The following is a 24,294-nucleotide window of genomic DNA, read 5'->3' as shown; positions in this document are numbered from 1 at the left end:
AAAGCGCAATATTTGCGTGGGCGCAGAGAAAAAAATTTGCTCTTTGCCCACGCAAATATTGCGTGATTCTACTTGAATCTGGGCCACTGCCTCCTGGGAAGCTGATTGTTTCCGCCTATCACGGAACAGAAGACGTCGGAGGCGCGGCTTTTGAAAAATCGTACGGCCGCGATTCTGGTAAGGTAAGATGTTAGGTTACCGGCGTATAAGACGACCCCCGACTTTTAAGAAGGTTTTAAGGGGTTAGAAAGCCGGAAAATATGGTACTTGTCCTGGAAATGTCTTTTAGCGCCATATACATCCTTCCCCGCCATGTAATTTCAGCCTTCCATTTACACGTTTTTTTGTCCCGAACTGTTGCTCCACCCATCATCCTGCATGTCCTGCCTTGGCCGCTCCCCTCATCGTAACATAAATCTAGCTCCACACCCTCTATCCACTAGCTTGAAGAAGTAGTGCGGCAGCCGCGTCATATGCTGCCTGTACACTCGGAAACGCGACGCAGTTCCAGTGATGTCATCATCCCTCGCCTGCCTCACCAACTGCGCTCCTAGTCTCGCTTTGAAGTCCCTTCTTCCACCGCAGGAGGCTTCACTTCCACCAGCGATGCAATAAACTTCCAGACATACAGTGCCTCAGCAGGACCAGGAATTGATCGGCCGATCTGATGACCTCCCTCCCTTCACTGGGAATTTACATTTCAACCACCAAAATGTGAGTGGCCATGTCTACTGTTTTTACCATTAAATTGCTTTAAACTACTACACCCAGAGGCGCCTCTCCCCTTGTGTTTTCTTTGTGTACTGGTGTGCAGTAATGTTGCAACAGGAAGGGGCCATCCCCAAAGTGTACTCACAAAGTTGGGAGCATGAAATTGTCGAAAATGTCTTGGTATGCTGACATCTTCAGAGTTCCTTTCACTGAAACTAAGGGGCCAAGCCCAACCCCTGAAAAACAACCTCACACCATAATCTCCCCTCCACCAAATGATTTGGACCAGTGCACAAAGCAAGGCCCATAAAGACATGGATGAGCGAGTTTGGGGTAGAGGAACTTGACTGGCCTGCACAGAATCCTGACCTCAACCCAATAGAAGACCTTTGGGATGAATTAGGGCGAACACTGTGAGCCAGGCCTTCTTGTCCAACATCAGTGCCTGACCTCACGAATGAGCTTCTGGAAGAATGGTCAAACATTCCCATAGACACACTCCTAAACCTTGTGGACAGCCAGGTGAGTTAAATCTGTTATAGCTACAAAGGGTGGGCCAACTCAATATTGAACCCTACGGACGAAGACTGGGATACCATTAAAGTTCATGGCCCAGATTCACAGAGAGCAAGGCGCACATTACGCCGCGGTAGAGCAAACACTGTACGCTACGCCAATGCAGCGCAGAGAGGCAAGCATTGCTTTCAGCAAGCCAGTGCTCCCAACGCTGCGCCAGCTGGCGTGGGTTTCGAAGGCGTACGCCGGCGTAGGTGGAAGTGGGCGTGACCCAATGCAAATGATGGCCCGAGCGCCAGACAGGTACGTATCACAAACTGCGCATGCGCCGTGACGTGGACGCACCCCCCTGCGCCTGCTCATAACCACGCCGGCACAACTGCCTAAGCTACGCCGGATCACTGCGTACGCTGTGAACATAACGTACGCCCAGCCAGACACGTCCAACGCACAATACGCCGGCTTGTGTTCCCTGGTGCAGACCTGAGTATGTCTGTTGCTGGGTTGCACCTCCTTTAGGGGGAATAACTTTACGCCGGACGTACAACTTACACGCATCTCGCCGGGCACACGCAGGTTCGTGAATCGCCGTATTTCCCTCATTTGCATGTTTGAATGGCTAATCAATGGGAGCGGCACCATGCTCCCAGCCTAAATGTACGCCCACCCTACGCCGGCGTAAGCAAGATACGTCGGCGGGGTGTAGCCTGTTTTTAGGCGCATATTAGTTTGTGGGTCTGGCGCACAGTTACGACGGTGCACGTTTGCACTTACGTCGGCATAACTTGTTATACGTCGGCGTAAGTCCTTTGTGAATCTGGGCTCATGTGTGTGTAAAGGCAGGCGTCCCAATACTTTTGACAATATAGTGTATATACCAAACTGCTATACAGCACATTCCTGGTTAAGGGATTATTCTTATTATATTTCCCTGTGCCTGTGAGGAGTTCATGATTTTTGGAGCGGGAGAACAGGTCACTATAAACGTCGGGTTTTGCAAACCTCGAATTAAATTACAAATCTGTAGTGTTTATTACTGGTGCATGTATAAAGAAAAGTTTCACTGGGGTAGATTCACATACCTTTTGCGGCGGCGTATCTCCAGATACGCCGCCGTAATTTGAATTCCGCGCCCGCGTAGCGTTACGCCGATTCACAAAGGCAGTTACGCTGAAAAAATAGACTTCCTCCACCTACGTAACTTGATTGCGGCGGCGTAGAAATGTGTGCAATATAACTTTGGCCGCTAGGGGCGCTTCCGTTGTTGTCGGCGTAGAATATGCTAATTTCCTAGATACGCCGATTCACAAACGTACGTGCGCCCGGCGTTCGTTTTTTACGTCGTTTGCGTTAAGGCTTTTCCGGCGTAAGGCTGCTCCTGCTATTAGGAGGCGCAGCCAATGTTAAGTATGGACGTCGTTCCCGCTTCGAAATTTGAATTATTTACGTCGTTTGCGTAAGTCGTTCGCGAATAGGGCTGGACGCCTACGCCGATTCCCGAACGATTTTGCGCCGCGTACCCGTCGCTAACGTCGTTTGCGTAAGCGGAAACTTACTCCTGCTATATGAGGAGTAAGTTTCCGCATGTCCCACGTAGGCCATGTTACGGATAGCGTCGGGTCCGCGTCGTGTTTTTCCGTCGGCTACTTCGTTTCCCTAAGTCGTTCTTGAATACGACTTTACGTCAATGACGCACACGTCGGCGTCATTGACGTTTTCCGCCGAGAACTGGAGCATGCGCACTGGGCTTTTTTAAGCCCGGCGCATGCGCAGTTACTTAGAATCGGGGGCGCGCTTAATTTGAATAGAAGCCGCCCCCTTGAAGATACGCGTGGCTACGGCGGGCCATTTACACTCCGCCGCCCCAAACTACGGAGCAAGTGTTTGGGGAATACAGCACTTGCTCCTGTAGTTTGGGGCGGCGGAGTGTAAATGCCTTACGCGCCGCCCGCGGACATTTACAGAGAATATGGGCCTTTGTGAATACTGCACTTGCTCCTGTAAGTTGCGGAGGCGTAGCGTAAATACACTACGCTGCGCCGCCGTAACTTATAGCGTAGCTACCTGAATCTACCCCACTGTTGATATTTAGTCTTAAGAAGGCCGTAGTAGAGATGATCCGTCTCCAACGGGAATAACTTCTTTCTTTGTAAAATAAGAGCATGGCAAATAGTTAACATAATAGTAGGTGGGTCCAATGGCTGGGAAAGGATCCAACTCAGTTGTTTTCGTCATGTAGAGTTATGCGCAGTGGTGTAACGCTGGATCAGGCTGTGATAGTCTGGAAAGAAGTCCCCTCTTGCACACACAGCTATGGAGACCCTCTCGAAGCACCGCACCCTCCTGATTGGCCTGGCTGGGCTGGGGGCCGCAGTGGCCATCACCTGGCTCTTTATGTCCAAGAGGAAGAAGATGCATGTGCGGAAGGTTGGGCAGATCTCACAGTTGTTCCTCTACCCAGTAAAGTCCTGCAAAGGGATCCCTCTTCAAGAAGCAGAGTGCAGGGATTATGGACTGAAGAATGGAGAGCTCAGTGACAGGTATAAAACTTCTTATGCTACGAGAGTGTTATGTGACTCACCGAGTTCAATAAGACATTCCAAAGTTCAGCGATAGTGTGCGGACTGCCGTAACCCATAGCAAACAGTGGGGTAGATTCAGGAAAGAATTACGCCGGCATATCCATAGATACGCCGCGTAATTCCAAAGCTGCGCCGCCGTATCTACTTTCTGTATTCAGAAAGCTAGATTCGCCGACATTAGCCTAAGATACGACTGGCATAAGTCTTTTACGCCGTCGTATCTTAGCGTGCATTCTCATGCTGGCCGCTAGGTGGCGCTTCCGTAGTTGTCAGCGTAGAGCAGGGGTCTCCAAACTTTTCAAACAAAGGGCCACTTTATTGCCCTTCAGACTTTAGGAGGGCCGGATTGTGACCAGCAGGGGAATAAAATGTCACGGACCCGGCATCAGTGAGAACAAATATGGCATCAGGGTTGGTGGTCAGTAGGAGGAGGAGTATTCCCCCTATTAGTAGGAATAGTATCCCATCTTTGGTATCGGTGGATGATATAGTGCCCCATTGTTGGTGCCAGTGGAAGGAATAGAGCCTCATATCAGTGGGAGGAATTGTGCCCCAAGGGCCGGATAAAGGCTAGCAAAGGGCCACATCTGGCCCTCGGGCCGCAGTTTGGAGACCCCTGGCGTAGAGTATGCAAATTACATACTTACGCCGACTCACAAACGTACGTGCGCCCGGCGGTAGTTTTTTACGTCGTTTACGTAAGTCGTTTTCGTCGTAACGTTGCTCCTGCTATTAGGAGGCGCAGCCAATGTTAAGTATGGACGTCGTTCCCGCGTCGCGATTTGAAAATTTTACGTCGTTTGCGTAAGTCGTCCGTGAATGGCGCTGGACGCCATTTACGTTCACGTCGAAACCAATGACGTCCTTGCGACGTCATTCACCGCAATGCACGTAGGGAAATTTTAGGGACGGCACATGCGCAGTACGTTCGGCGCGGGAACGCGCCTAATTTAAATGATCCACGCCCCCTACCGGATCATTTGAATTACGCGGGCTTACGCCGGCCCCTTTTACGCTACGCCGCCGCAACTTACGGAGCAAGTGCTTCGTGAATACAGCGCTTGCTCCTGTAATTTACGGCGGCGTAGCGTAAAGACGGTACGCTGCGCCGCCGTATCAGTGCGCGCCCCTACCAGAATCTACCCCAATCACTTTAGGACCCATTCACATCTATGCCCATTTATATTTGTTATTGGAAAGGTTACAAGTTGGGCCTCATTTACCTGAATGGGGATGCAAAGATGTTCTGTGCAGGCAGTCCTATTCATGTGAGTTGGGATGTAGCGGCTGCATGGGCACAGCCGCTGCTCCCACTTTGACATCCATATGGGTGCACACTGTCTGCGTTCCAATCTGTGCACCCATCTGCACAGATGTAAAATTTGAATCAGTGGCGGTGTCCATGCAGCTGCTGCATCCCAACTGACATGAATGGGACTGCCTGCATGGGTGTATGCAGAGGACGTATGGAGCGTTGGATGCGTGGCCCCAGAAACTCATGAATGAGCACTCGGCATTCGTTTCTTACCCATGCATACACAGTTCACTCTCTGTCACTTTTGCAGAACACTGAGCTGCAAGAGAGAGCAGGTTGTGCATGCATGGGTAGGGAATGAAGTGCTCATTTGTGAGCTGCCGGAAGCTGTCACATTATAGCAGGCTGTCGGCCTATTCAGCTGCGGCCATAAAATTCCTCACTCCAATGGGTCTTCCCCTTCTAATTTTGTCTCACTCTCCTCCTCACCTACTCCCCCATCTCTCCTTTCCCTCTTTCTCTGCTCTCTATTTTTCTCCTCCCTGCTTTCTCTCTTTTCTTGCCCTCTCTCCCTCTTCTCCCCGCTCCCTCTCTCCACTCCCCACTCTCTTCTCCCCGCTCTCACTCTCCTGGACTCCGTTCTCCCTCTCTCCACTCCCCACTCTCTTCTCCCCGCTCTCACTCTCCTGGACTCCGTTCTCCCTCTCTCCTCTCCCCGTTCTCTCTCTTCTCCCCGCCCTCACTCTTTTGGACTCCGCTCTCCCTCAATCCTCTCCCTGCTCTCTCTCTTCTCCCCGCCCTCACTCTCCTGGACTCCGCTCTCCCTCAATCCTCTCCCTGCTCTCTCTCTTCTCCCCGCCCTCACTCTCCTGGACTCCGCTCTCCCTCAATCCTCTCCCTGCTCTCTCTCTTCTCCCCGCTCTAACTCTCCTGGACTCTGCTCTCCCCCATTCTGACTCTCTTTCCTCTCCCTGCTCTCTTTCTCTCTCTCCCCCACTCTAACTCTCTTTCCTCTCCCTGCTCTCTTTCTCTCTCTCCTCCCCTCTAACTCTCTCTCCTCTACCCGCTCTCTCTCTCCTCTACCCGCTCTCTCTCTCTCCTTTACCCGCTCTCTCTCTCTCCTTTACCCGCTCCTTCTCTCCTCTCCCCTCCCTCTTTCCTCTCACCGCTCCCTCTCTCCTCTCCCCACTCTTGCTCTCTCTCCCCTCTATAACTCTATCCTCTCCCCGCTCTCTCTCCAATCCCCACTCTCCCTTTTCTCTCCCCACTCTCTCTCCCCCACTCTCGTTCTCCTCTTCCCGATCTCTTTCTCTCCTCTACCCGCTCTCTCTCTCTCCTCTACCCGCTCTCTCTCTCCTCTCCCCTCTCTAACTCTCCTCTCCCCTCTCTAACTCTCTCTCCTCTCACAGCTCTCTCTCTTTCCTTTCTCTGTTCTCTCTCCATGCCCTCTTGCCCCTCCCTTCACTCTCTCTCTCTCTCTCTCTCTCTCTCCTCTCCCTACTCTCTCTCTTTCTTCTCCCCACTCTTTCTTTCTCTTTTCTCTCCCCACTCTCTTTTTCCTCTCCCCCCTCTCATTCTCTTCATCCCGCTATGTCCCACCTCTCTTCTCTCACTTGTTATTTCCCCCTCTCATCTCTCCCAATTCCCCTACGCCCCTTTCCCATCCACTTTCCCCTCTCCCTTCCCCCCTCACTCCTCTCACCCCCATTCACTCCTTCCATTCTACCCCTTATTGCTCTCCCCTTTTCTCTACCCTCTTGTTCTTCTCACCCCCCCCCCCCCTTCCCCTCCTTGTGCCCCCTTTGAATTTTTGTTTGTACCCTTTTCTGTCCCTTTTTTATCATTGCAGACATTGGCTTGTTGTAAAGGAGGACAAAGTCCATGTTACAGCCAGACAGGAGCCTAGAATGGTGCTGATAACGGTGACCTGTGATAAAGGATATTTAACTATCAGTGCACCGGGAATGGATAAACTCGAGATTCCCTTGAAGCTGCCAACTAGAAATTCAATTTTTACCTGCAAGTATGTATCTGGATTCCAGAAAATAGCAATAAAATATAGCATACATCTATTCCGTAGCACTACACAGAGGGAGAATATATGTTCTGTTTCAAATTAAGCTTTATGAATTGACATACTTCCTTAGTCTTTCTGCACAGTATGGTCATCTGCTGACTTAACATCATCCACAGGCTGCTTAACTCTTTAATAAGATACAGTAGTTGAATCCAACGCACGTTTACTTCAGATAATTGCAATACAGAGGATGTTTTTCAAGTCTTTTGAAGTGTAGGAAGAAAATAGCTTTCTTAAGCCCTGTCTCTGTGAAACACTAATACTGACTGAGAGAATATGGAAGATGGTGGGTATAGCTACGGCTGAACTAATTAGCACCAAACAGGAGGGGAGGAGAGAGGAACATATCAAAATCACATAGTAAGCAAATTATAGTGGCCCAAAACCACCACTGGGTGTCACAAAACTACAAAAAAAGAAAAAAGAAAACCTCTGCAGTTCAATACAAGACAGAAAAGGGTGTCAGGACAATATACTGTACATATGCCGCAGTACTATGCAGATACAATAAAACATTAGAGAACAGAAATAGAGATGAACAATCTAATAGAGACGAACAGATTGATTTGTGCCTCAGTTTGGATGGGTAACCCATCATACTCTGTTTGAGCTACCGAATCCTATAAACACCGTACAACTTTAAGCAAAGCATACATTTCTAAACTTGCTGGCATTGGATTTTTGGATAAAAAGTTTTTAACCGTGCACACTTGCGCAGTAACCGTGATGCATCGCAGAATCTAATCAAATCGTGAACGGGATAATCGTAATCGAATCGTAAAAGACCAGTGTAGAGACGCACCCCTAATAGTTATATAATGGATATGGGCTGAAAGTGCACACTCTCAGATTTAATTTGAGGATATATTTATCCAGATCAGAGGAAGGGTTTCCTGGGACCAAACGTAATTGGGGAATTGAATCAATAGCTAGTGTGGGCTACTCCTTCATTATTTCTTTATTAATTAAGCAGGTAAAAGGTCTGGAGTTGATTCCAAGTGTGGTATTTGCATTTGGAATCTTTTGCTGTGAATCTACATCATGCGTTCAAAGGAGCTTCCCATGCAAGTGAAACAGGCCATTGCAAGGCTTCAAAAAGGAAACAAATCCATCAGAGAGATAGCAGCAACATTAGGAATGGACACATTAACAGTTTGGCACATTCTGAGGAAAGAAGAACGCACTGGTGAGATCAGCAACATAAAAAGGCCTGGACATCCATGGAAAACAACAGTGGTGGATTCACAACATCCAGACAAGTGAAGGACACTCTCCAGGAGATTGGCGTATCATTGTCAAAGTCTACATTTAAGAATAGACTTCACAAGATCAAATACAGAGGGTTGAGCACAAGGTGCAAACTATTCATAAGCCTGAAGAATAGAAAAGCCAGATTAGACTTTGCCAAAAACATCTAGAAAAGCCAGACCAGTTCTGGAAAAATATTCTTTGGATGGATGAAACTAATGCCGCGTACACACCATCACTTTATGTGATGAAAAAAACGACGTTTTTAAAAACGTTATTTTATGTCTTCTGAAAAACGAAAAAAAAAAATTGAAGCATGCTTCAATTTTATGTGTCGTTTTTCAAAACGTCGTTTTTTACTTCACAGAAATTGACCGTGTGTAGCAAAAAACGTTGTTTAAAACAACGTTTTTTCACCCGCGCATGCCCCGAAGTTATGAAGCGAGCTTCAATGGAAAAACGTGGTGAACGTAACCTCGCTTTGCTAGAACATTGTGAGAAAAACGATGGTGTGTAGGCAACTTCGTCTTTGAAAATTGAAGTTTCAAAAACGTCGTTTTTTACTTCACAGAAAGTGTCGTTTTTTTTCATCACATAAAGTGATGGTGTGTATGCGGCATTAGATGAATCTGTACCAGAATGACAGGAAGAAAAAAGTGTGGAGAAGACTTGGAACAGCTCATGATCCAAAGCACACAACGTCATCTGTAAAACATGGTGGAGGCAGTGTGATGGCATGGGCATGCATGGCTTCCAGTGGCACTGGGTCATTGGTGTTTATTGATGATGTGACAGAAGACAGAAGCCGCCGGATGAATTCTGCAGTGTTTACAGATATACTGTCAGCCCAGATTTAGCCAAACGCAGCAAAGATGATTGGACGGCACTTCACAGTACAGATGGACAGTGATCCAAAACACACGGCAAAAGTAACCCAGGAGCTTTTGAAGGAAAAGAAGTGGAATATTCTGCAATGGCCAAGTCAATCACCTGATCTGAACCCAATTGAGCATGAATTTCACTTGTTGAAGGCAAAACTAAAGGCAGAAAGACCCACAAACAAAGAACAACTGAAGACAGCTGCAGTTACAGCCTGGCAAAGCATCAGAAAGGAGGAAACCCAGATATTGGTAATGTCCATGGGCTCCAAATTTCAGGCAGTCATTGCTAGTGAAAAATTCTTAACAAAATATTAAGATTAACATTTTATTTCCATATTATTATTATTATATTTATTTTTCCAATTACATTCGAACCCCTGAAAATGAGGGGACTGTGTACAAAAATGGCTGCAGTTCTTAAAATTTGTACTTGGTATTTATGTTCAACCTCTTGAATTAAAGCTGAAAGTCTGCAATTCAAATAAATTTGGATTGTTTCATTGTTACTTTATTCAGGTGGCATACAGAGCCAAAAGTATGAAAATTGTGCCTGTGTCCAAATATACATGGACCTAACTGTATATATTGGCCTGGATTCACAGACAGCGGCGCACATTTATGCCGCCATATCGTATATCTTCTGTACGCTACGCCAACGCAGCGCAAAGAGGCAAGCATGGAATTCACAAAGCACTTCCTCCTAAAACTGCGCTGGGTTTCCTAGGCGTAAGCCGGCGTAGGTGGAAGTGGGCGTGAGCCATGCAAATGAGGCGTGACCCCATGCAAATGATGGGCCGAGCGCCAGACAGATACGTATAACGAACGGCGCATGCACCGTCCCGTGGACGCATCCCAGTGCCCATGCTCACAATCACGTCGGAACAACTGCCTAAGATAGGCCGGATCACTGCCTACGGCGTGAACGTAACCTACGCCTAGTCATATTCACGTCCTACGTAAACGACTTAAAATACGCCGGCTTGTGTTCCCTGGGGCAGACCTTTGCATATCTGCTGCTGGGTTACACCTGCTTTATGGGGCTTAACTTTACGCCCCATAAAGCATTACGGGCCAGATTCATAAAGAAGATACAACGGCGTATCTCCCGATCCGCCGTTGTATCTCCGAATCCGGCCGGTCGTATCTATGCGCCTGATTCATAGAATCAGGTTACGCATAGATCTCCCTAAGATCCGACAGGTGTAAGTGACTTACACCGTCGGATCTTAGGCTGCAATTCTAGGCCGGCTGCTAGGTCGGCGTAGAACGTACGCGTTGCCCGTCGCAGTAAATGCGATGCGGCGTAAAGATAAACATGCCCCCTAGGTGGTCTAGCCAATGTTAAGTATGGCCGTCCTTGCGACGTCATTTAGCGCAATGCACGTCGGGAAATTTTAGGGACCACGCATGCGCAGTATGTTCGGCGCGGGAACGCGCCTAATTTAAATGATACACGCCCCATTTGAATTAGGCGGGCTTGCGCCGGATGGATTTACGATACGCCGCCGCAAGTTTACAGGCAAGTGCTTTGTGAATCAAGCACTTGCCCATAAAACTTGCGGCGGTGTAACGTAAATGCACTACGTTACGCTGCCGCGATTCTACCTGAATCTGGCCCTAAGTTCCCTACTCCCATTTATACATAATAGGGACAATTTAGACTAGACAGGATCCAATTAACCTATCAGCATGTCACTGAAGTGTGGGAGGAAACTTAGATATTCACCTGACTGAACAAATACAATTATTTTCTTTTTTTAAAGTCCTAAACATTAAAAACAAATCGAAAATTTGTGCAAAACTTGGCAAAATTTTCAAAGACCTGCTTTAACATATTCTGCTAACAGATTTTGAGCTGAAGACACATGATTTTGATATTCATGCACTCAGAGACATTGAGGATATGTAAATGATCTCCAATCCCAGTAGAATAATGCAGATGAAAAGTGAAAAGAAAAGAAATGTGTTTATTGTGTTTTTATTTTTATTGTTGAGGGTCCATGGGAATGAGGTCATGGGCAGAGACTGCGGAGACGAAGCATCTCACTGGATTACAAAATTCTTGAAGAGTGTTCAGATGTACCGATTAGTACAGTTCGAGGACAGGATGAAGCGCCGGAATCCAAAGAAGGAATATCCCACATACACTGAAAATGACCAGGTGAGCCCGTATAGTCAGTAGGGTTCAATATTGAGTTGGCCCACCCTTTGCAGCTATAACAGCTTCAGCTCTACTCAGGGGTGAATTTAGGTTTTGTGCTGCCCTAGGCCTGACTAAACTTGTGCACCCCTAATTTAAATATTACCCACCCCTTCCTGTCAAGGCCACACCCTTTGCGGTTTAAGACCCACCCTGAAATTTTCAAGTGGGGACACTAGTTCTGATGGCCTGGGGGGGGGGGCAATGGATTGCCTTAATTTGCATAGATTCCCCTCACTTCCTGTTTGGCTATGGGACAGGAAGTGAAGGGAAATCTTTGCAATGGGCCAGGGATGGTAAAAAATTAGAAGCGACGCCCCCCCCCCCCCCACAGTTGCAGAATGCCAACCGCCCACATACTGGAAGCAGTGCGGCCGATTTATGGGGGCGCTAAACTAATTTGCCTGACAGTGTAGTGCAAGCCGGCGGGGACACTGTCTGTGCTGCCCCCCTGCAAAGTGCTTCCCTAGGCCTGGGCCTTGTTGGCCTAGGCCAGGATACAGCATTGGCTCTACTGGGAAGGCTGTCCACAAGGTTTAGGTGTGTGTCTATGACCATTCTTCCAAAAGTGCGTTTGTGAGGTCAGGCACTGATGTGGGACGAGAAGGCCTGGCCGCAGTCTCCACTCAAATTCATCCCAAAGGTGTTCTGTCAGGTTGAGGTCAGGATTCTGTGCAGGCCAGTCAAGTTCCTCCACCCCAAACTTGCTCATCCATGTCTCTATGAACCTTGCTTGTGCACTGGTGCACAGTCATGTTGGAACAGGAAGGAGCCATCCCCAAACTGTACCCACAAAGTTAAGAGCATGAAATTGTCCAAAATGTCTTGGTATTCTGGCGCCTTAAGAGTTCCCTTCACAGGAGCTAAGGGGCCAAGCCCAACCCCTGAAAAACAACCTCACACCATTATCCTCCCTCCACCAAATGATTTGGACAGTGCACAAAGCAAGGTCCATAAAGCGAGTTTGGGGTGGAGGAACTTGACTGGCCTGCACAGAGTCCTGACCTCAACCCGATAGATAACCTTTGGGATGAATTAGAGCGGAGACTGCGAGCCAGCTCATCCATATCTGAGCCTGACCTCACAATACGCTTCTGGAAGAATGGTCAAACACTCCCATAGACACACTTCTAAACCTTGTGGACAGCCTTCCCAGAAGAGTTGAAGCTGTTATAGTTGCAAAGGGTGGGCCAACTCAATATTGAACCCTACGGACTAAGACTGGGATGCCATCAAAGTTCATGTGCGTGTAAAGGCAGGCGTCCCAATACTTTCGGTAATATAGTGTATAAGCAGTCAAAATTTGCTGCAATAACCCGGCTAAATGGTCAAAAATATGTCAGTATTTTCATTTTGTCAATGTTCTACTATCCACCAGGTGGCGTACCCTGACCTCAGCCCCCTCCTTCTACTCTCTGATGCCTCATTAGAAGACCTCAACTCAAAACTGGAACACAAAATCTCCATCCAAAACTTTCGACCAAACATTGTGGTCTCTGGATGTGAACCCTTTGCCGAGGTAAAGTACAAAATCAAATCAAATCTTGATGAAGGAAGAATCGCCTCTCTTGGCGACTGATGGAGGAAGCACAATCCCTCCTAAATGACTGATGGTTATCATTTCTCATCCTTAGTAACTGATGAGAGAAGCACTACCCATCCTTCGTGACTGATGAGCTAGGTGCTACCCATCTATAGTGACAGATAAAGGGAGTACAACCCACCCTTAGCAGTTGATAAACTAAACACTACCCATCCTAAGTAACTAATTGGGGAAGCCCTTAGTGACAGATGGGGAATTACTAATCCTCCTTAGTCACTGAGGGGGGAAGCACCACCCCTCCTTAGTGACCGATGGGGGAAGCACCACCACTCCTTAGTGACCGATGGGGGAAGCACCACCCCTCCTTAGTGACTGATGGGGGAAGCACCACCCCTCCTTAGTGACTGATGGGGGAAGCACCACCCCTCCTTAGTGACCGATGGGGGAAGCACCACCACTCCTTAGTGACCGATGGGGGAAGCACCACCCCTGCTTAGTGACCGATGGGGGAAGCACTACCCATCTTTAATAAATGATGGAGGAAGCACTACTGCTACCCAACCTTAGTGACTGATGAGGGAAGCACCACCCATCTTTAGTGACTGATGAGGTAGACGCTACCCATCCTTAGTGACTGATGAGGTAGACGCTACCCATCCTTAGTGACTGATGAGGTAGACGCTACCCATCCTTAGTGACTGATGAGGTAGACGCTACCCATCCTTAGTGACTGATGGGGTAGACGCTACCCATCCTTAGTGACTGATGAGGTAGACGCTACCCATCCTTAGTGATTGATGAGATAGACGCTACCCATCCTTAGTGACTGATGGGGTAGACGCTACCCATCCTTAGTGACTGATGAGGTAGACGCTACCCATCCTTAGTGATTGATGAGATAGACGCTACCCATCCTTAGTGACTGATGAGGTAGACGCTACCCATCCTTAGTGACTGATGAGATAGACGCTACCCATCCTTAGTGACTGATGAGGTAGACGCTACCCATCCTTAGTGATTGATGAGATAGACGCTACCCATCCTTAGTGACCGATGAGGTAGACGCTACCCATCCTTAGTGATTGATGAGATAGACGCTACCCATCCTTAGTGACCGATGAGGTAGACGCTACCCCTCCTTAGTGACCGATGGGGGAAGCACCACCCCTCCTTAGTGACTGATGGGGGAAGCACAACCACTCCTTAGTAACTGATGGGGGAAGCACCACCCCTGCTTAGTGACCGATGGGGGAAGCACTACCCATCTTTAATAAATGATGGAGGAAGCACTACTGCTACCCAACCTTAGTGACTGATGAGGGAAGCAGCACCCATCTTTAGTGACTGATGAGGTAGACGCTACCCATCCTTAGTGACTGATGAGGTAGAGGCTACCCATCCTTAGTGACTGATGAGGTAGACTCTACCCATCCTTAGTGACTGATGAGGTAGACACTACCCATCCTTAGTTACTGATGAGAAAGACGCTACCTATCCTTAGTGACTGATGAGGTAGACGCTACCCATCCTTAGAGACTGATGAGATAGACGCTACCCATCCTTAGTGACTGATGAGGTAGACGCTACCCATCCTTAGTGATTGATGAGGAAGACGCTACCCATCCTTAGTGACTGATGAGATAGACGCTACCCATCCTTAGAGACTGATGAGATAGACGCTACCCATCCTTAGTGACTGATGAGATAGACGCTACCCATCCTTAGTGATTGATGAGGAAGACGCTACCCATCCTTAGTGACTGATGAGATAGACGCTACCCATCCTTAGAGACTGATGAGATAGACGCTACCCATCCTTAGTGACTGATGAGATAGACGCTACCCATCCTTAGTGACTGATGAGATAGACGCTACCCATCCTTAGAGACTGATGAGATAGACGCTACCCATCCTTAGTGACTGATGAGATAGACGCTACCCATCCTTAGTGACTGATGAGATAGACGCTACCCATCCTTAGAGACTGATGAGATAGACGCTACCCATCCTTAGTGACTGATGAGATATACGCTACCCATCCTTAGTGACTGATGGAGAAGCATTACTGATCCTAAGTGACTGATGGAGGAAGCAATCTCCATCTTTAGTGAATGATTAGGTATATGCTACCCATGCATAATGACTGATGTGTGATGATGGATGATGGTGACTTTCTACGCACCAGGTACAAGATCAGCCTTCTCCAACATCAGCCATAGATATAAGATTAAAGTGAATGTCTACTGCATCTGAGCACCAAAAACGTTATTTAAAGCGATATTAAAGCCTTTAAAAAATCTAAATAAAATACTTACCTGCTCTGTGTAGTGGTTTGGCACAAAGCAGCCCGGATCCTCCTCTTCGGCACTTTTGGCTCCTGCACCCAGAGCAAGCAGCTTACTCTGGGGGCACCCAAGCAGGCACACTCCCGAGCCACGGCTCTGTGGCACTGAGCTGTGGCTTGGCCCTTCCCCTCCTGATTGGCTCTCTGGCTGCTATTGACGGCAGCGGGAACCAATCGCTCCCACTGCTGCTAAATACCAATCAGAAGTGCCAGTCCCTGGAGAGGCAATGCTCTGATGTACATCACTGGATCGAGAGGGGGCTCAAGTAAGTATTGGGGGGGGGGGGGGTCTGTGGGGGAACTGCAAACAGAAGGTTTTTATACCTTCATGACAACCATTGTAATTAATTTTTAATATTCAAAGCAAACTCACCCACCCATATCTCCACGTTTTATTTTGCTGAGAAATCACTTTGAAAAACACCCCCTGTAGCATTTCTGGCCGTGGCCATTTTGAGTATGGGTAGTTGATTCAGATATTTACTTCATGGAATCCAACTGTTCTTAGCTCAAGCATGCAGACAGGAGGGTGTGCTTTGCTGAGAGAACCCCTCCTTCTCCCTTCTTGAAGACTCCTGGGATGTATGACATCATTTGGCTAGGCCTGGAAACCAGGAAGTAACTGAAGAAATGTAAGAAAAAAGTTTAAAGGGGTTGTAAAGGTTTGTTTTTTATTTTCTAAATAGGTTCCTTTAAGCTAGTGCATTGTTGGTTCACTAACCTTTTCCTTCGATTTCCCTTCCAAATGTTTTTTTTGTTTGTCTGAATTTCTCACTTCCTGTTCCTCCTCAGTAAGCTGTTCTGACTGACTAACCCCCAGCCAGATGATAGGGGCAAGCTTACTGAGGAGAAACAGGAAGTGAGAAATTCAGACAAAGAAAAAAAACATTTAGAAGGTAAATGGAAGGAAAAGGTAAGTGAACCAACAATGCACTAGCTTAAAGGAACCTATTTAGAAAATAGAAAACAAACCAGTACAATCCATTTAAAGAGGAACTGCAGTCTGCTTACATAATTTGTAATACGGTAAAACATCTTTGCCATTCTGAAGCTTCCCTCCAAGCACTTTGCATATTATTTTATATATACTTTCATTTTGTATTTGCCAAATATGCTGCAGAAATCTCCCTCCACTAAGTCTGACTGCATCCATTTTAACTGTGGGCAGCTGAGGCTGCTGCCTGTTCACTTCCTGGATTTACACAGACACACAGAGGCACACCTCCAGCTCCGCAACTCTCATTGGCCCTCTTATGACTCATCCCTTCCTGGTAAACGCTCACGAGAGTGAGAGAGCTGTGTATGATGTCATAAGCCTAGGCTAATGACCAGGCAAGAAACAGGAAGTGGGCTGTATAAGGTATTTACTGGCAGAAAAAAAATGCCTTTACTATCCAAAGTTAAAACAACAAAAGCAGAAGATTTAATAGATGGAAAGTTGAAAAAAATACTGAAATTCCACTTTAAAACAAGTAAATTTGATATACATTCATATCTATTTACTAATGCTAGTAGCATAAGGATTAGAAATAGTCAATGTTGATTGAGAGTGTGATGTTCCACCTTAAGACGATCGCCAATCCATCATAAACATCTGTGTTTGAAAGTGCGTAATATAAAGTTGAGAAATGCTGCAGTTTGCTGTCTCGGGGTGGATTTGTTGTGTTCTATCGCCACCTAATGGTAAAATAGAAGAATTGTGTTCACAAAAAGAACTCCTACAGTAGAGAAATAAATAGAAAAGAGCCAATGAGGTTACAATTTTTATTTTTTTAACAAAAAAAAAAGAAAGACTTGTATGTATTGAAAAATGTTGTTTTTATTTGTCTATTAAATTGTATTTATATTTATTGTAACTGTTTGGATAATAAAGGCTCTCCTATTTATGTCTATATCATATTATTATTGCTATTATACAGGATTTCTGTAGCACCAACAGTTTGCACAGTGCTTTGAGTGAGTGAGTGAATAACTTATATAACGCTACAAATGCGAACTGAATCGCCTCAAGCTTCATAACAAATTTTTATTTTCTGACTGTAGGACTCCTGGAAGGAGATTCAGATTGGCGAACACGTGAGACTGAAACAAGTCATGCCTTGTCCACGGTCAGTATATGTACAGACTGTGGGGGTCAGGGGCAGACTGACCATTCGGGCCCTCGGGCACTGCCCGAGGGCCCCATGCAACTAGGGGGCCCCATCAGGGTTGACAGCCCCAGTAAAACCAGGCAGAGTATGTAAAAATCAGTGTTTTAAAAAAAATCCCAAGATTATAGTTCCCCCACCTCTCCAGTACCTTTTCAGTGTGTGTATGTGTATGTATACTGTGTGTGTGTATTGTGTGTCTGTGTATGTATACTGTATGTGTGTGTATACTGTGTGGCCCCCTATTGCCTGGGGGCCCCATAATCTCCTATTGCCTGGGGGCCCCAAAATCTCCTATTGCCTGGGGGCCCCATAATCTCCTATTGCCCGGGGGGCCCCATCAGTTGTCAGTCCGCCCCTGGTGGGGGTTATTTACGAAAGGCAAATCCACTTTGCACTACAAGTGCACTTTCAAGTGCGGTCGCTGTATATCTGAGGGGAACATGCAAGGAAAATAAAAAAACAGCATTTTAGCTTGCACATGATAAAATCAGCAGAGCTTGCCCTCATTTCAGAGCTTCCCCTCAGATCAACAGCGATCTACAGCGACCGCACTTTCAAGTGCACTTATAGTGCAAAGTGGATTTGCCTTTAGTAAATAACCCCCTGTGTGTGTGGTTTCTCTTCTAATATAAATATGAACTTAATTCTAAACTAAAACATGTCTATACTTTCTAATGGCTGTTTGAATCTTGAACTATATTCTATTAATTATTGCCTCAGTTTGAAAACACAAAAAAGTAAAAAGAAAATCCCCACTTAGACATTTCTCACCAAAACAGGTGTATATGATAACCTGAGAGCATTGTGTCTTTCCTTGCTTTGTACTTTTTCTTTTTGCTACCCCTAAAAAAAAGATATTAATATAAGAATATGGTCAGTGGGCCTGGCTTGTAGTACCTCTGAGGTGCCCCTAGGCAGCGACATGCTAACAAACTTATTCAACTGTGTAGATTTGTTTATATATATATATATATATTGAAACTTTAGGTGGGTTACTTGCCTCTCTTATTTTCATGTAGTGGAGAAAATGTCAGGGTGGGCTCCCAATCTTCCACCAGCTTTAATAGAAACGACAAATGGACATATGCTCCAGTTGCAAACGGTTTTACTTCATTCTTCAAATCATATAGACGAACGGCAAAGATATATATATATATATATATAAATATATACTGAATTAGCTAGAACTAGCTGAAAACAGACATGGGGCCAGATTCACGTACAGGCGCCTATCTTTAGGCGGGCGTAGCGTATCTCAGAAACGCTACGCCACCGTAACTTAGAAAGGCGAGTACTGTATTCACAAAGAAGTTGCGCCTTTAGTTACGGCGGCGTAGCGTATATCGTGCGGTGTAAGCCCGCCTAATTCAAAGATCCCAGCAAGTATCACACTTGTTCCTCCTGCATAGAGTATACTATACCCCCAGGAGAATGTTCAATCTCGGGTGGAGAAGTACTGACGAATGTCCAAGGTGCAGAGCGACCGGCAGCCTCATCCACATGATGTGGAAATGCCCCAAGCTATTCAGATACTGGGAGGAGGTGACAGACATAATAAATAAAACTTTTAAAACGAATTTGGAAGCTGAGTCCAAGGCATGCCTATTAGGCAGTATTGAGGAGGATAGAGTGCCTGTCGGCACCCTTGAGGTAGTGCTGAGATGCCTCTTCCAGGCAAGGAAGCTAATCGCGTGGAGGTGGCAGGCCCAGACTCCACCCACTGTCAAATCCTGGGTTGAAACCATTAACACAATGATCTGGAGCGAGAGAGTGACACTTACTAAACAGGGCAACTATAGAAAATTTGTGAGGATATGGAAACCATGGCTAGACATAACGGGATGCTCGATATAAGAAGAAGTCTTTCAAATTTAATAAATACTTTAACCCGCTATTGGACATCCCCTTACGGGGAGGACGTATTTTAACGAAGCAAACTAACCTAAAAAAACGGTTCAAGGTGTGATGGGAGGGCGGATGGGTGGGTGAGGGTTGGAGGGGCGGTGGGGGGGATGGTGGACATAAGGGAAGGCAATTTGGAATTTAAGAGGTTTTTCCTTTTTCACATAAATATAATGACAGAGATAAGGGGAGGGGAAAAATGTATGCTTGTATATGCACTATGTTAAGTCAATGCAACTTGGCGCACTACTTTTTGTATTTCACATATGCAAACAACAATAAAAAAATGTTATAATATAAAAAAAATTTCAAAAGAGACTGGTTGGGGGCGTGTTCTATGCTAACTAATAGTGACCCCACGTATTTGACGTTTCTTACGAACGGCGCATGCGCCGTCCGTGAAAGAATCCCAGTGCGCATGCTCCAAATTACGCTGCAAATAGTCAATGCTTTCGACGTGAACATAACTTACGTACAGCCCTATTCGCGAACGACTTACGCAAACGACGTAATCGACGGAAAATTAGACGCTGGCCCGACGTCCATACTTAACATAGGATACGCCTCATATAGCAGGGGTAACTTTACGCCGGAAAAAGGCTTACGTAAACGGCGTAAAAAAATGCGCCGGGCGCACGTAGGTTTCTGAATCGGCGTATCTACCTAATTTGCATATTCCTTGCATAAATCAACGGAAGCGTCACCTAGCGGCCTGCGTAAATATGCAACTAAGATACGACGGTATAAGAGGCTTACGCCAGTCGGATCATAGCAAAATTTCGGCGTATCTTGTTTTCTGAATACAGAAAAAAGATACGCCGGAGCATCCTAGAAGTTACGCGGCGTATCAATAGATACGCCAGCGTAACTTCTTTCTGAATCTGGCCCATGGTGTCCGTTTTCATGCGATCTTCCCATAGAGAACAGCGGGGCTCTAGCAGGTCCGTCTCTGCTCAGTGAGAAGAGACGGATCTGTCATCCGCTTGCTCAGCGGGGATCAACAGATCCCTGAGCGCATCCGCCCCGTTGTGAAAAGGGGCCTTAAAGTTAAATCTCCTTTTCCTCCAGACAAACCAGTGCCTCCTCTTTATTTGTAATGGCCTGAAAGTCAACAAGATGACACCAAATTTACTATGTGGACGCACCCTCTATCATATTCCCCTTTAATTGTCTCCTTTGAAGGAAGAATACATTTAATATAGCTACATTTTTCCTAATAGCAGAGTTCCTCAATGCCTTGTACTTGTCCTTCTCTTGTCAATTTTCTATGTAAATACACCCCCAAAGTCATTTTTGCCCCAGAATATTTGTTGTCTTTCCTGAAGTCTCACCGAGGTCATACTATGTAGCCGGGTTAGATGTAAATCATGTTTAGCAGATTTCATGTTTAAATTATTCAACCTAATTTTTTCCCTGACGTCCGTGCATTATGCCTGTTTTTATAGATGTATTCTGACCACGGTGGATCCTGACACCGGAATTATTAATATGAAGGAGCCCCTGGAGACAATGCGCAGGTCTGTCAAGAAAGAATGGGGAACTTTTCGACATGCACTTAAAGCGGAGGTTCACCCTAAAAACAAGTATATACCATTCCATCCAGCATACTGCCGACATGTACAGTATGCTGTTTTTTTTATTTTTTTGCTGTACATACCGCCATATAGCTATTCCCCCCCCCCTGGCTTTCGGGTAGTGGCTCCCGCGGGACTGGGTGTTCCTTTCCAGAGACTAAGTGATTGACGTGATGACAAAATCTTCCCCCCGCGCATAAGGCGCGTCACCAGTTTCCGAAAGAAGCCGAACTGCGAGTCGGCTCTATACGGCGCCTGCGCACCGACGTTCGGCTCCTTTCGGAAACTGGTGACACGCCTTATGCGCGGGGGGAAGCTTTTGTCATACATCAATCACTTAGTTTCTGAATAGGAACGCCCACTCCCGCGGGATTCACTACCCGGAAGTCGGGGGGGGGGGAATAGCTATACGAGGGTATGTAAAAAAAAAACAGCATACTGTACATGTCGACAGTATGCTGGATGGAATGAATGAATGACTTATATAGTGCTACTCATGCGAACTGAATCGCTTCTAGGCGCTTTTTCCAGCCAGTGTCTGCTTGGCTGGTGCGGTCATTTTACCCTGTAGGATCGTGACACGCTTGGGACACACAGTCATACACACATATATTGGGCCAATTTGGACAAGATCCAATTTACCTACCAGCATGTCTTTGGAGTGTGGGAGGAAACCGGAGGAAACCCATGCAGTTCGGGATTCGAACCAACGACCCTTTTGCTGCTAGGCGAAAGTGCTGCTCACTACACCACTGTGCTGCCCCTGGTATATACATGTTTTTAGGGTGAACCTCCGCTTTAAAGAAAAAAGGCTGAGTTTGCTCTGCCGCAGTGTGTTAGTGTGCTCGTGTTAATGCATCAAAAAAGGAGAATGCACTATTTTTGGAAAACAGTGAACCAAAAGGCATGGTAAAGTGATTGTAAAGGTAAAAAAAATGTTTCATAAAAATAACAAACAGAGTTTACTTACCTGTTCTGTGCAGTGGTTTTGCACAAAACAGCCACGATTCTGCATCTCGGGTACCCCACTGGTGCTCCTGGCTCCCCTCTTTACTGAATTCCCCCATAGCAAGCCACTTGTGACCACCACTAAATCGACATTGGGCTCAGGTAAATACAAAGGGGGGGGGGGGGGGGTGCTTACAGGTTGTTTACCTTAATGCATAGAGTTACCCTTTAATGTGCAGGTATGTTAGGCTATCTTTAGGAATGAATGGGACCAGCTGTATAGGAGAGATATTTGATATAGAGCTGTGCTGTAGAACTGTCAATCTTTAAAAAACATTACACAGTGAAGCGTGATATGTTCTAATAATGCCTTGAATCTATCACTGATCATGACACTATTTGCACATAAGCAACATTATACAATTATAAATTACAATTATACATTTATACAATTATACAATTTATACAATTATAATTATACAATTATACAATTTACACATTGTTTAGGGCTCCTTTAAACTGTTCTATTTTGGGCCCCAGCATCCTATCCTTCATTATTGCCTACTGTAATAAAGGTTCCATGGACAACAGTAGCACTCCCTAAATTTGCTGTAGTGCACCCGTCTATCTGACTTCCTTTTGTTAGTAACCTGGTTATCCAAATACCCCCCCCCCCCCTTGTGATTCAATACAGCAATTCTAAAATACCCCCATTGCAGGTTATTTGCTGCCAACTAGGACATTCCTTACAGTCACCAAGCAGGTTCAAGTCCAGTTTTTAATCTGACTGGTGATCCAGGAACCTGCAGATTCCATTACAATGACTTGTGTTTCTCTACAGTTACCGGCTGTGTGATACCGCGGATAAGGAGGTCTACAAGTCTTCTCCACTCTTTGGACAGTTTGTGAGGATTCAGAAGAAGGGGATGATTAAAGTTGGAGATCCTGTATATGAGATATCCCACTGAATGCTTCTGCTGGTGTAAACGAACCACCAAATCAAAAACTGGACCTGCCTTGTGCTGTACTTGGAGAGATCTATCACAGAGAGTGGGTGGCAATAAGAGATCCGTACCATGTACTTTCCCATGTCTACATTTTCAGCATTTGCAATAGATTTTATCCCCAGATTTGTGAAGACTCAGTTGTGTTGATTATCAAAAGACTGAGGGGCCACACGCTGCTGATGTTTCTAAAGTAAAAGCAACTTTATTGCAGGTCCAAAAAACTGTCAAACATCCCACACTGAACGAACGCATTTCACCCATATGGGCTTAATCATATATACTCTGATTAAGCCCATGTGGGTGAAACATGTCATTGGTGTGTGGCCTGTCATTCTTTTGATACTCTGGGAATATTGCAAGGATGTATTATTGACAAGCACTTAGACCTTTTTTGAGACTGTGCAGAAGAATGTGGACAGCATTGTCAGCCTGCTACAGGAAGTGTAGTTTACGGCAGGAAACAAACTTTGCTACAGAATTACAAAAAAACTCTGCATATAATGTAGTGTGATAACAAACATACTGAATAATAGTTTCTGGGTTTACATTTCCCCTGAATAAAACACAACTACCAGTGTCCTCTTTCTCCCTTCCATGCTCCTCTGACATTGACTTCTCCAAGGATATAGACTTGCATGCTTAGTAGCCATCAGTTTACGGGGTGCTCTGTATTACTCTATATATTACCTGAGATTAACAACTGATACAATTTCTAACATGTGATTGAATGAACCTCCATGCACCAAAGATATTTCTGTGCTGCTATAATTAATTGCCATAGTAAATGTTAAGATTTACGTAATATTTTTTAATAAAATGTATAAATCAAATACTTCATTTGGGTAATGTATAATTAATTTTTATTCAGCATACATACAGTTTTCCAAGCTTTTTTAATTTTTGTATACTATATTAAATATATAGATTTGTAGAATAGGCAGTAGACATCAGAATTTGAGTTTTTCTGTGCCATTCACTTAGAGTATAAACAATTGGAACTGAAGTATCACTTAAATCAGACAGGTGAAAATCTGATCTGATGCAATCGGAGATTGATTCTAATAATATAATGATCAGATGAGGTGGATAATTTCGTGGCATGCGACTATAATCTTTCCAAACTTGAATTATCAACGGGAAAGGGGGGGGGCACACACTTGTCACCAGTGGCGGCTGGTGCTTAAAATTTTTTGGGGGGCGCAAACGAAAAAATAAAATAAAAATTGCAGCCTCACTGTGCCCATCACATGCAGCCACTGTGCCATCAAACGCAGCCACTGTGCCATGCCACCAAATGCAGCCACTGTGCCATCAATTGTCACCACTGTGCCATGCCATCAAACACAGCAACTGTGC

The 24,294-nt window shown here is 45.8% G+C and overlaps 1 protein-coding gene across 1 annotated transcript; it reads left to right on the top strand.

Annotated features, from left to right (window-relative positions):
* The first annotated feature begins 3,468 nt into the window (after nt 1–3,468).
* LOC120937883 (mitochondrial amidoxime reducing component 2-like) lies at nt 3,469–23,773 on the top strand. Its single transcript, XM_040351417.1, has 7 exons — nt 3,469–3,767; nt 6,914–7,087; nt 11,266–11,431; nt 12,849–12,989; nt 17,401–17,465; nt 20,855–20,926; nt 22,773–23,773. The coding sequence occupies exons 1-7, from the start codon at nt 3,541–3,543 to the stop codon at nt 22,897–22,899; spliced, it is 972 nt and encodes a 323-aa protein (XP_040207351.1). The 5' UTR covers nt 3,469–3,540; the 3' UTR covers nt 22,900–23,773.
* Nucleotides 23,774–24,294: the final 521 nt, after the last annotated feature.

The sequence above is a fragment of the Rana temporaria genome, chromosome 4 (genome assembly GCF_905171775.1).
Source record: "Rana temporaria chromosome 4, aRanTem1.1, whole genome shotgun sequence".
Lineage (NCBI taxonomy): Eukaryota > Metazoa > Chordata > Amphibia > Anura > Ranidae > Rana > Rana temporaria.
This window is presented reverse-complemented; position numbering and strand designations above follow the sequence as displayed.

What these genes read in the sequence shown, in the direction of transcription:
- LOC120937883 (XM_040351417.1), top strand. Translation starts at nt 3,541, where the DNA reads ATGGAGACCCTCTCGAAGCACCGCACCCTCCTGATTGGCCTGGCTGGG. An exon ending in AATTCAATTTTTACCTGCAA is followed by an intron (nt 7,088 to 11,265) that starts GTATGTATCTGG and finishes TTTATTGTTGAG; the next exon opens with GGTCCATGGGAATGAGGTCA. An exon ending in CAAGTCATGCCTTGTCCACG is followed by an intron (nt 17,466 to 20,854) that starts GTCAGTATATGT and finishes CTGTTTTTATAG; the next exon opens with ATGTATTCTGACCACGGTGG.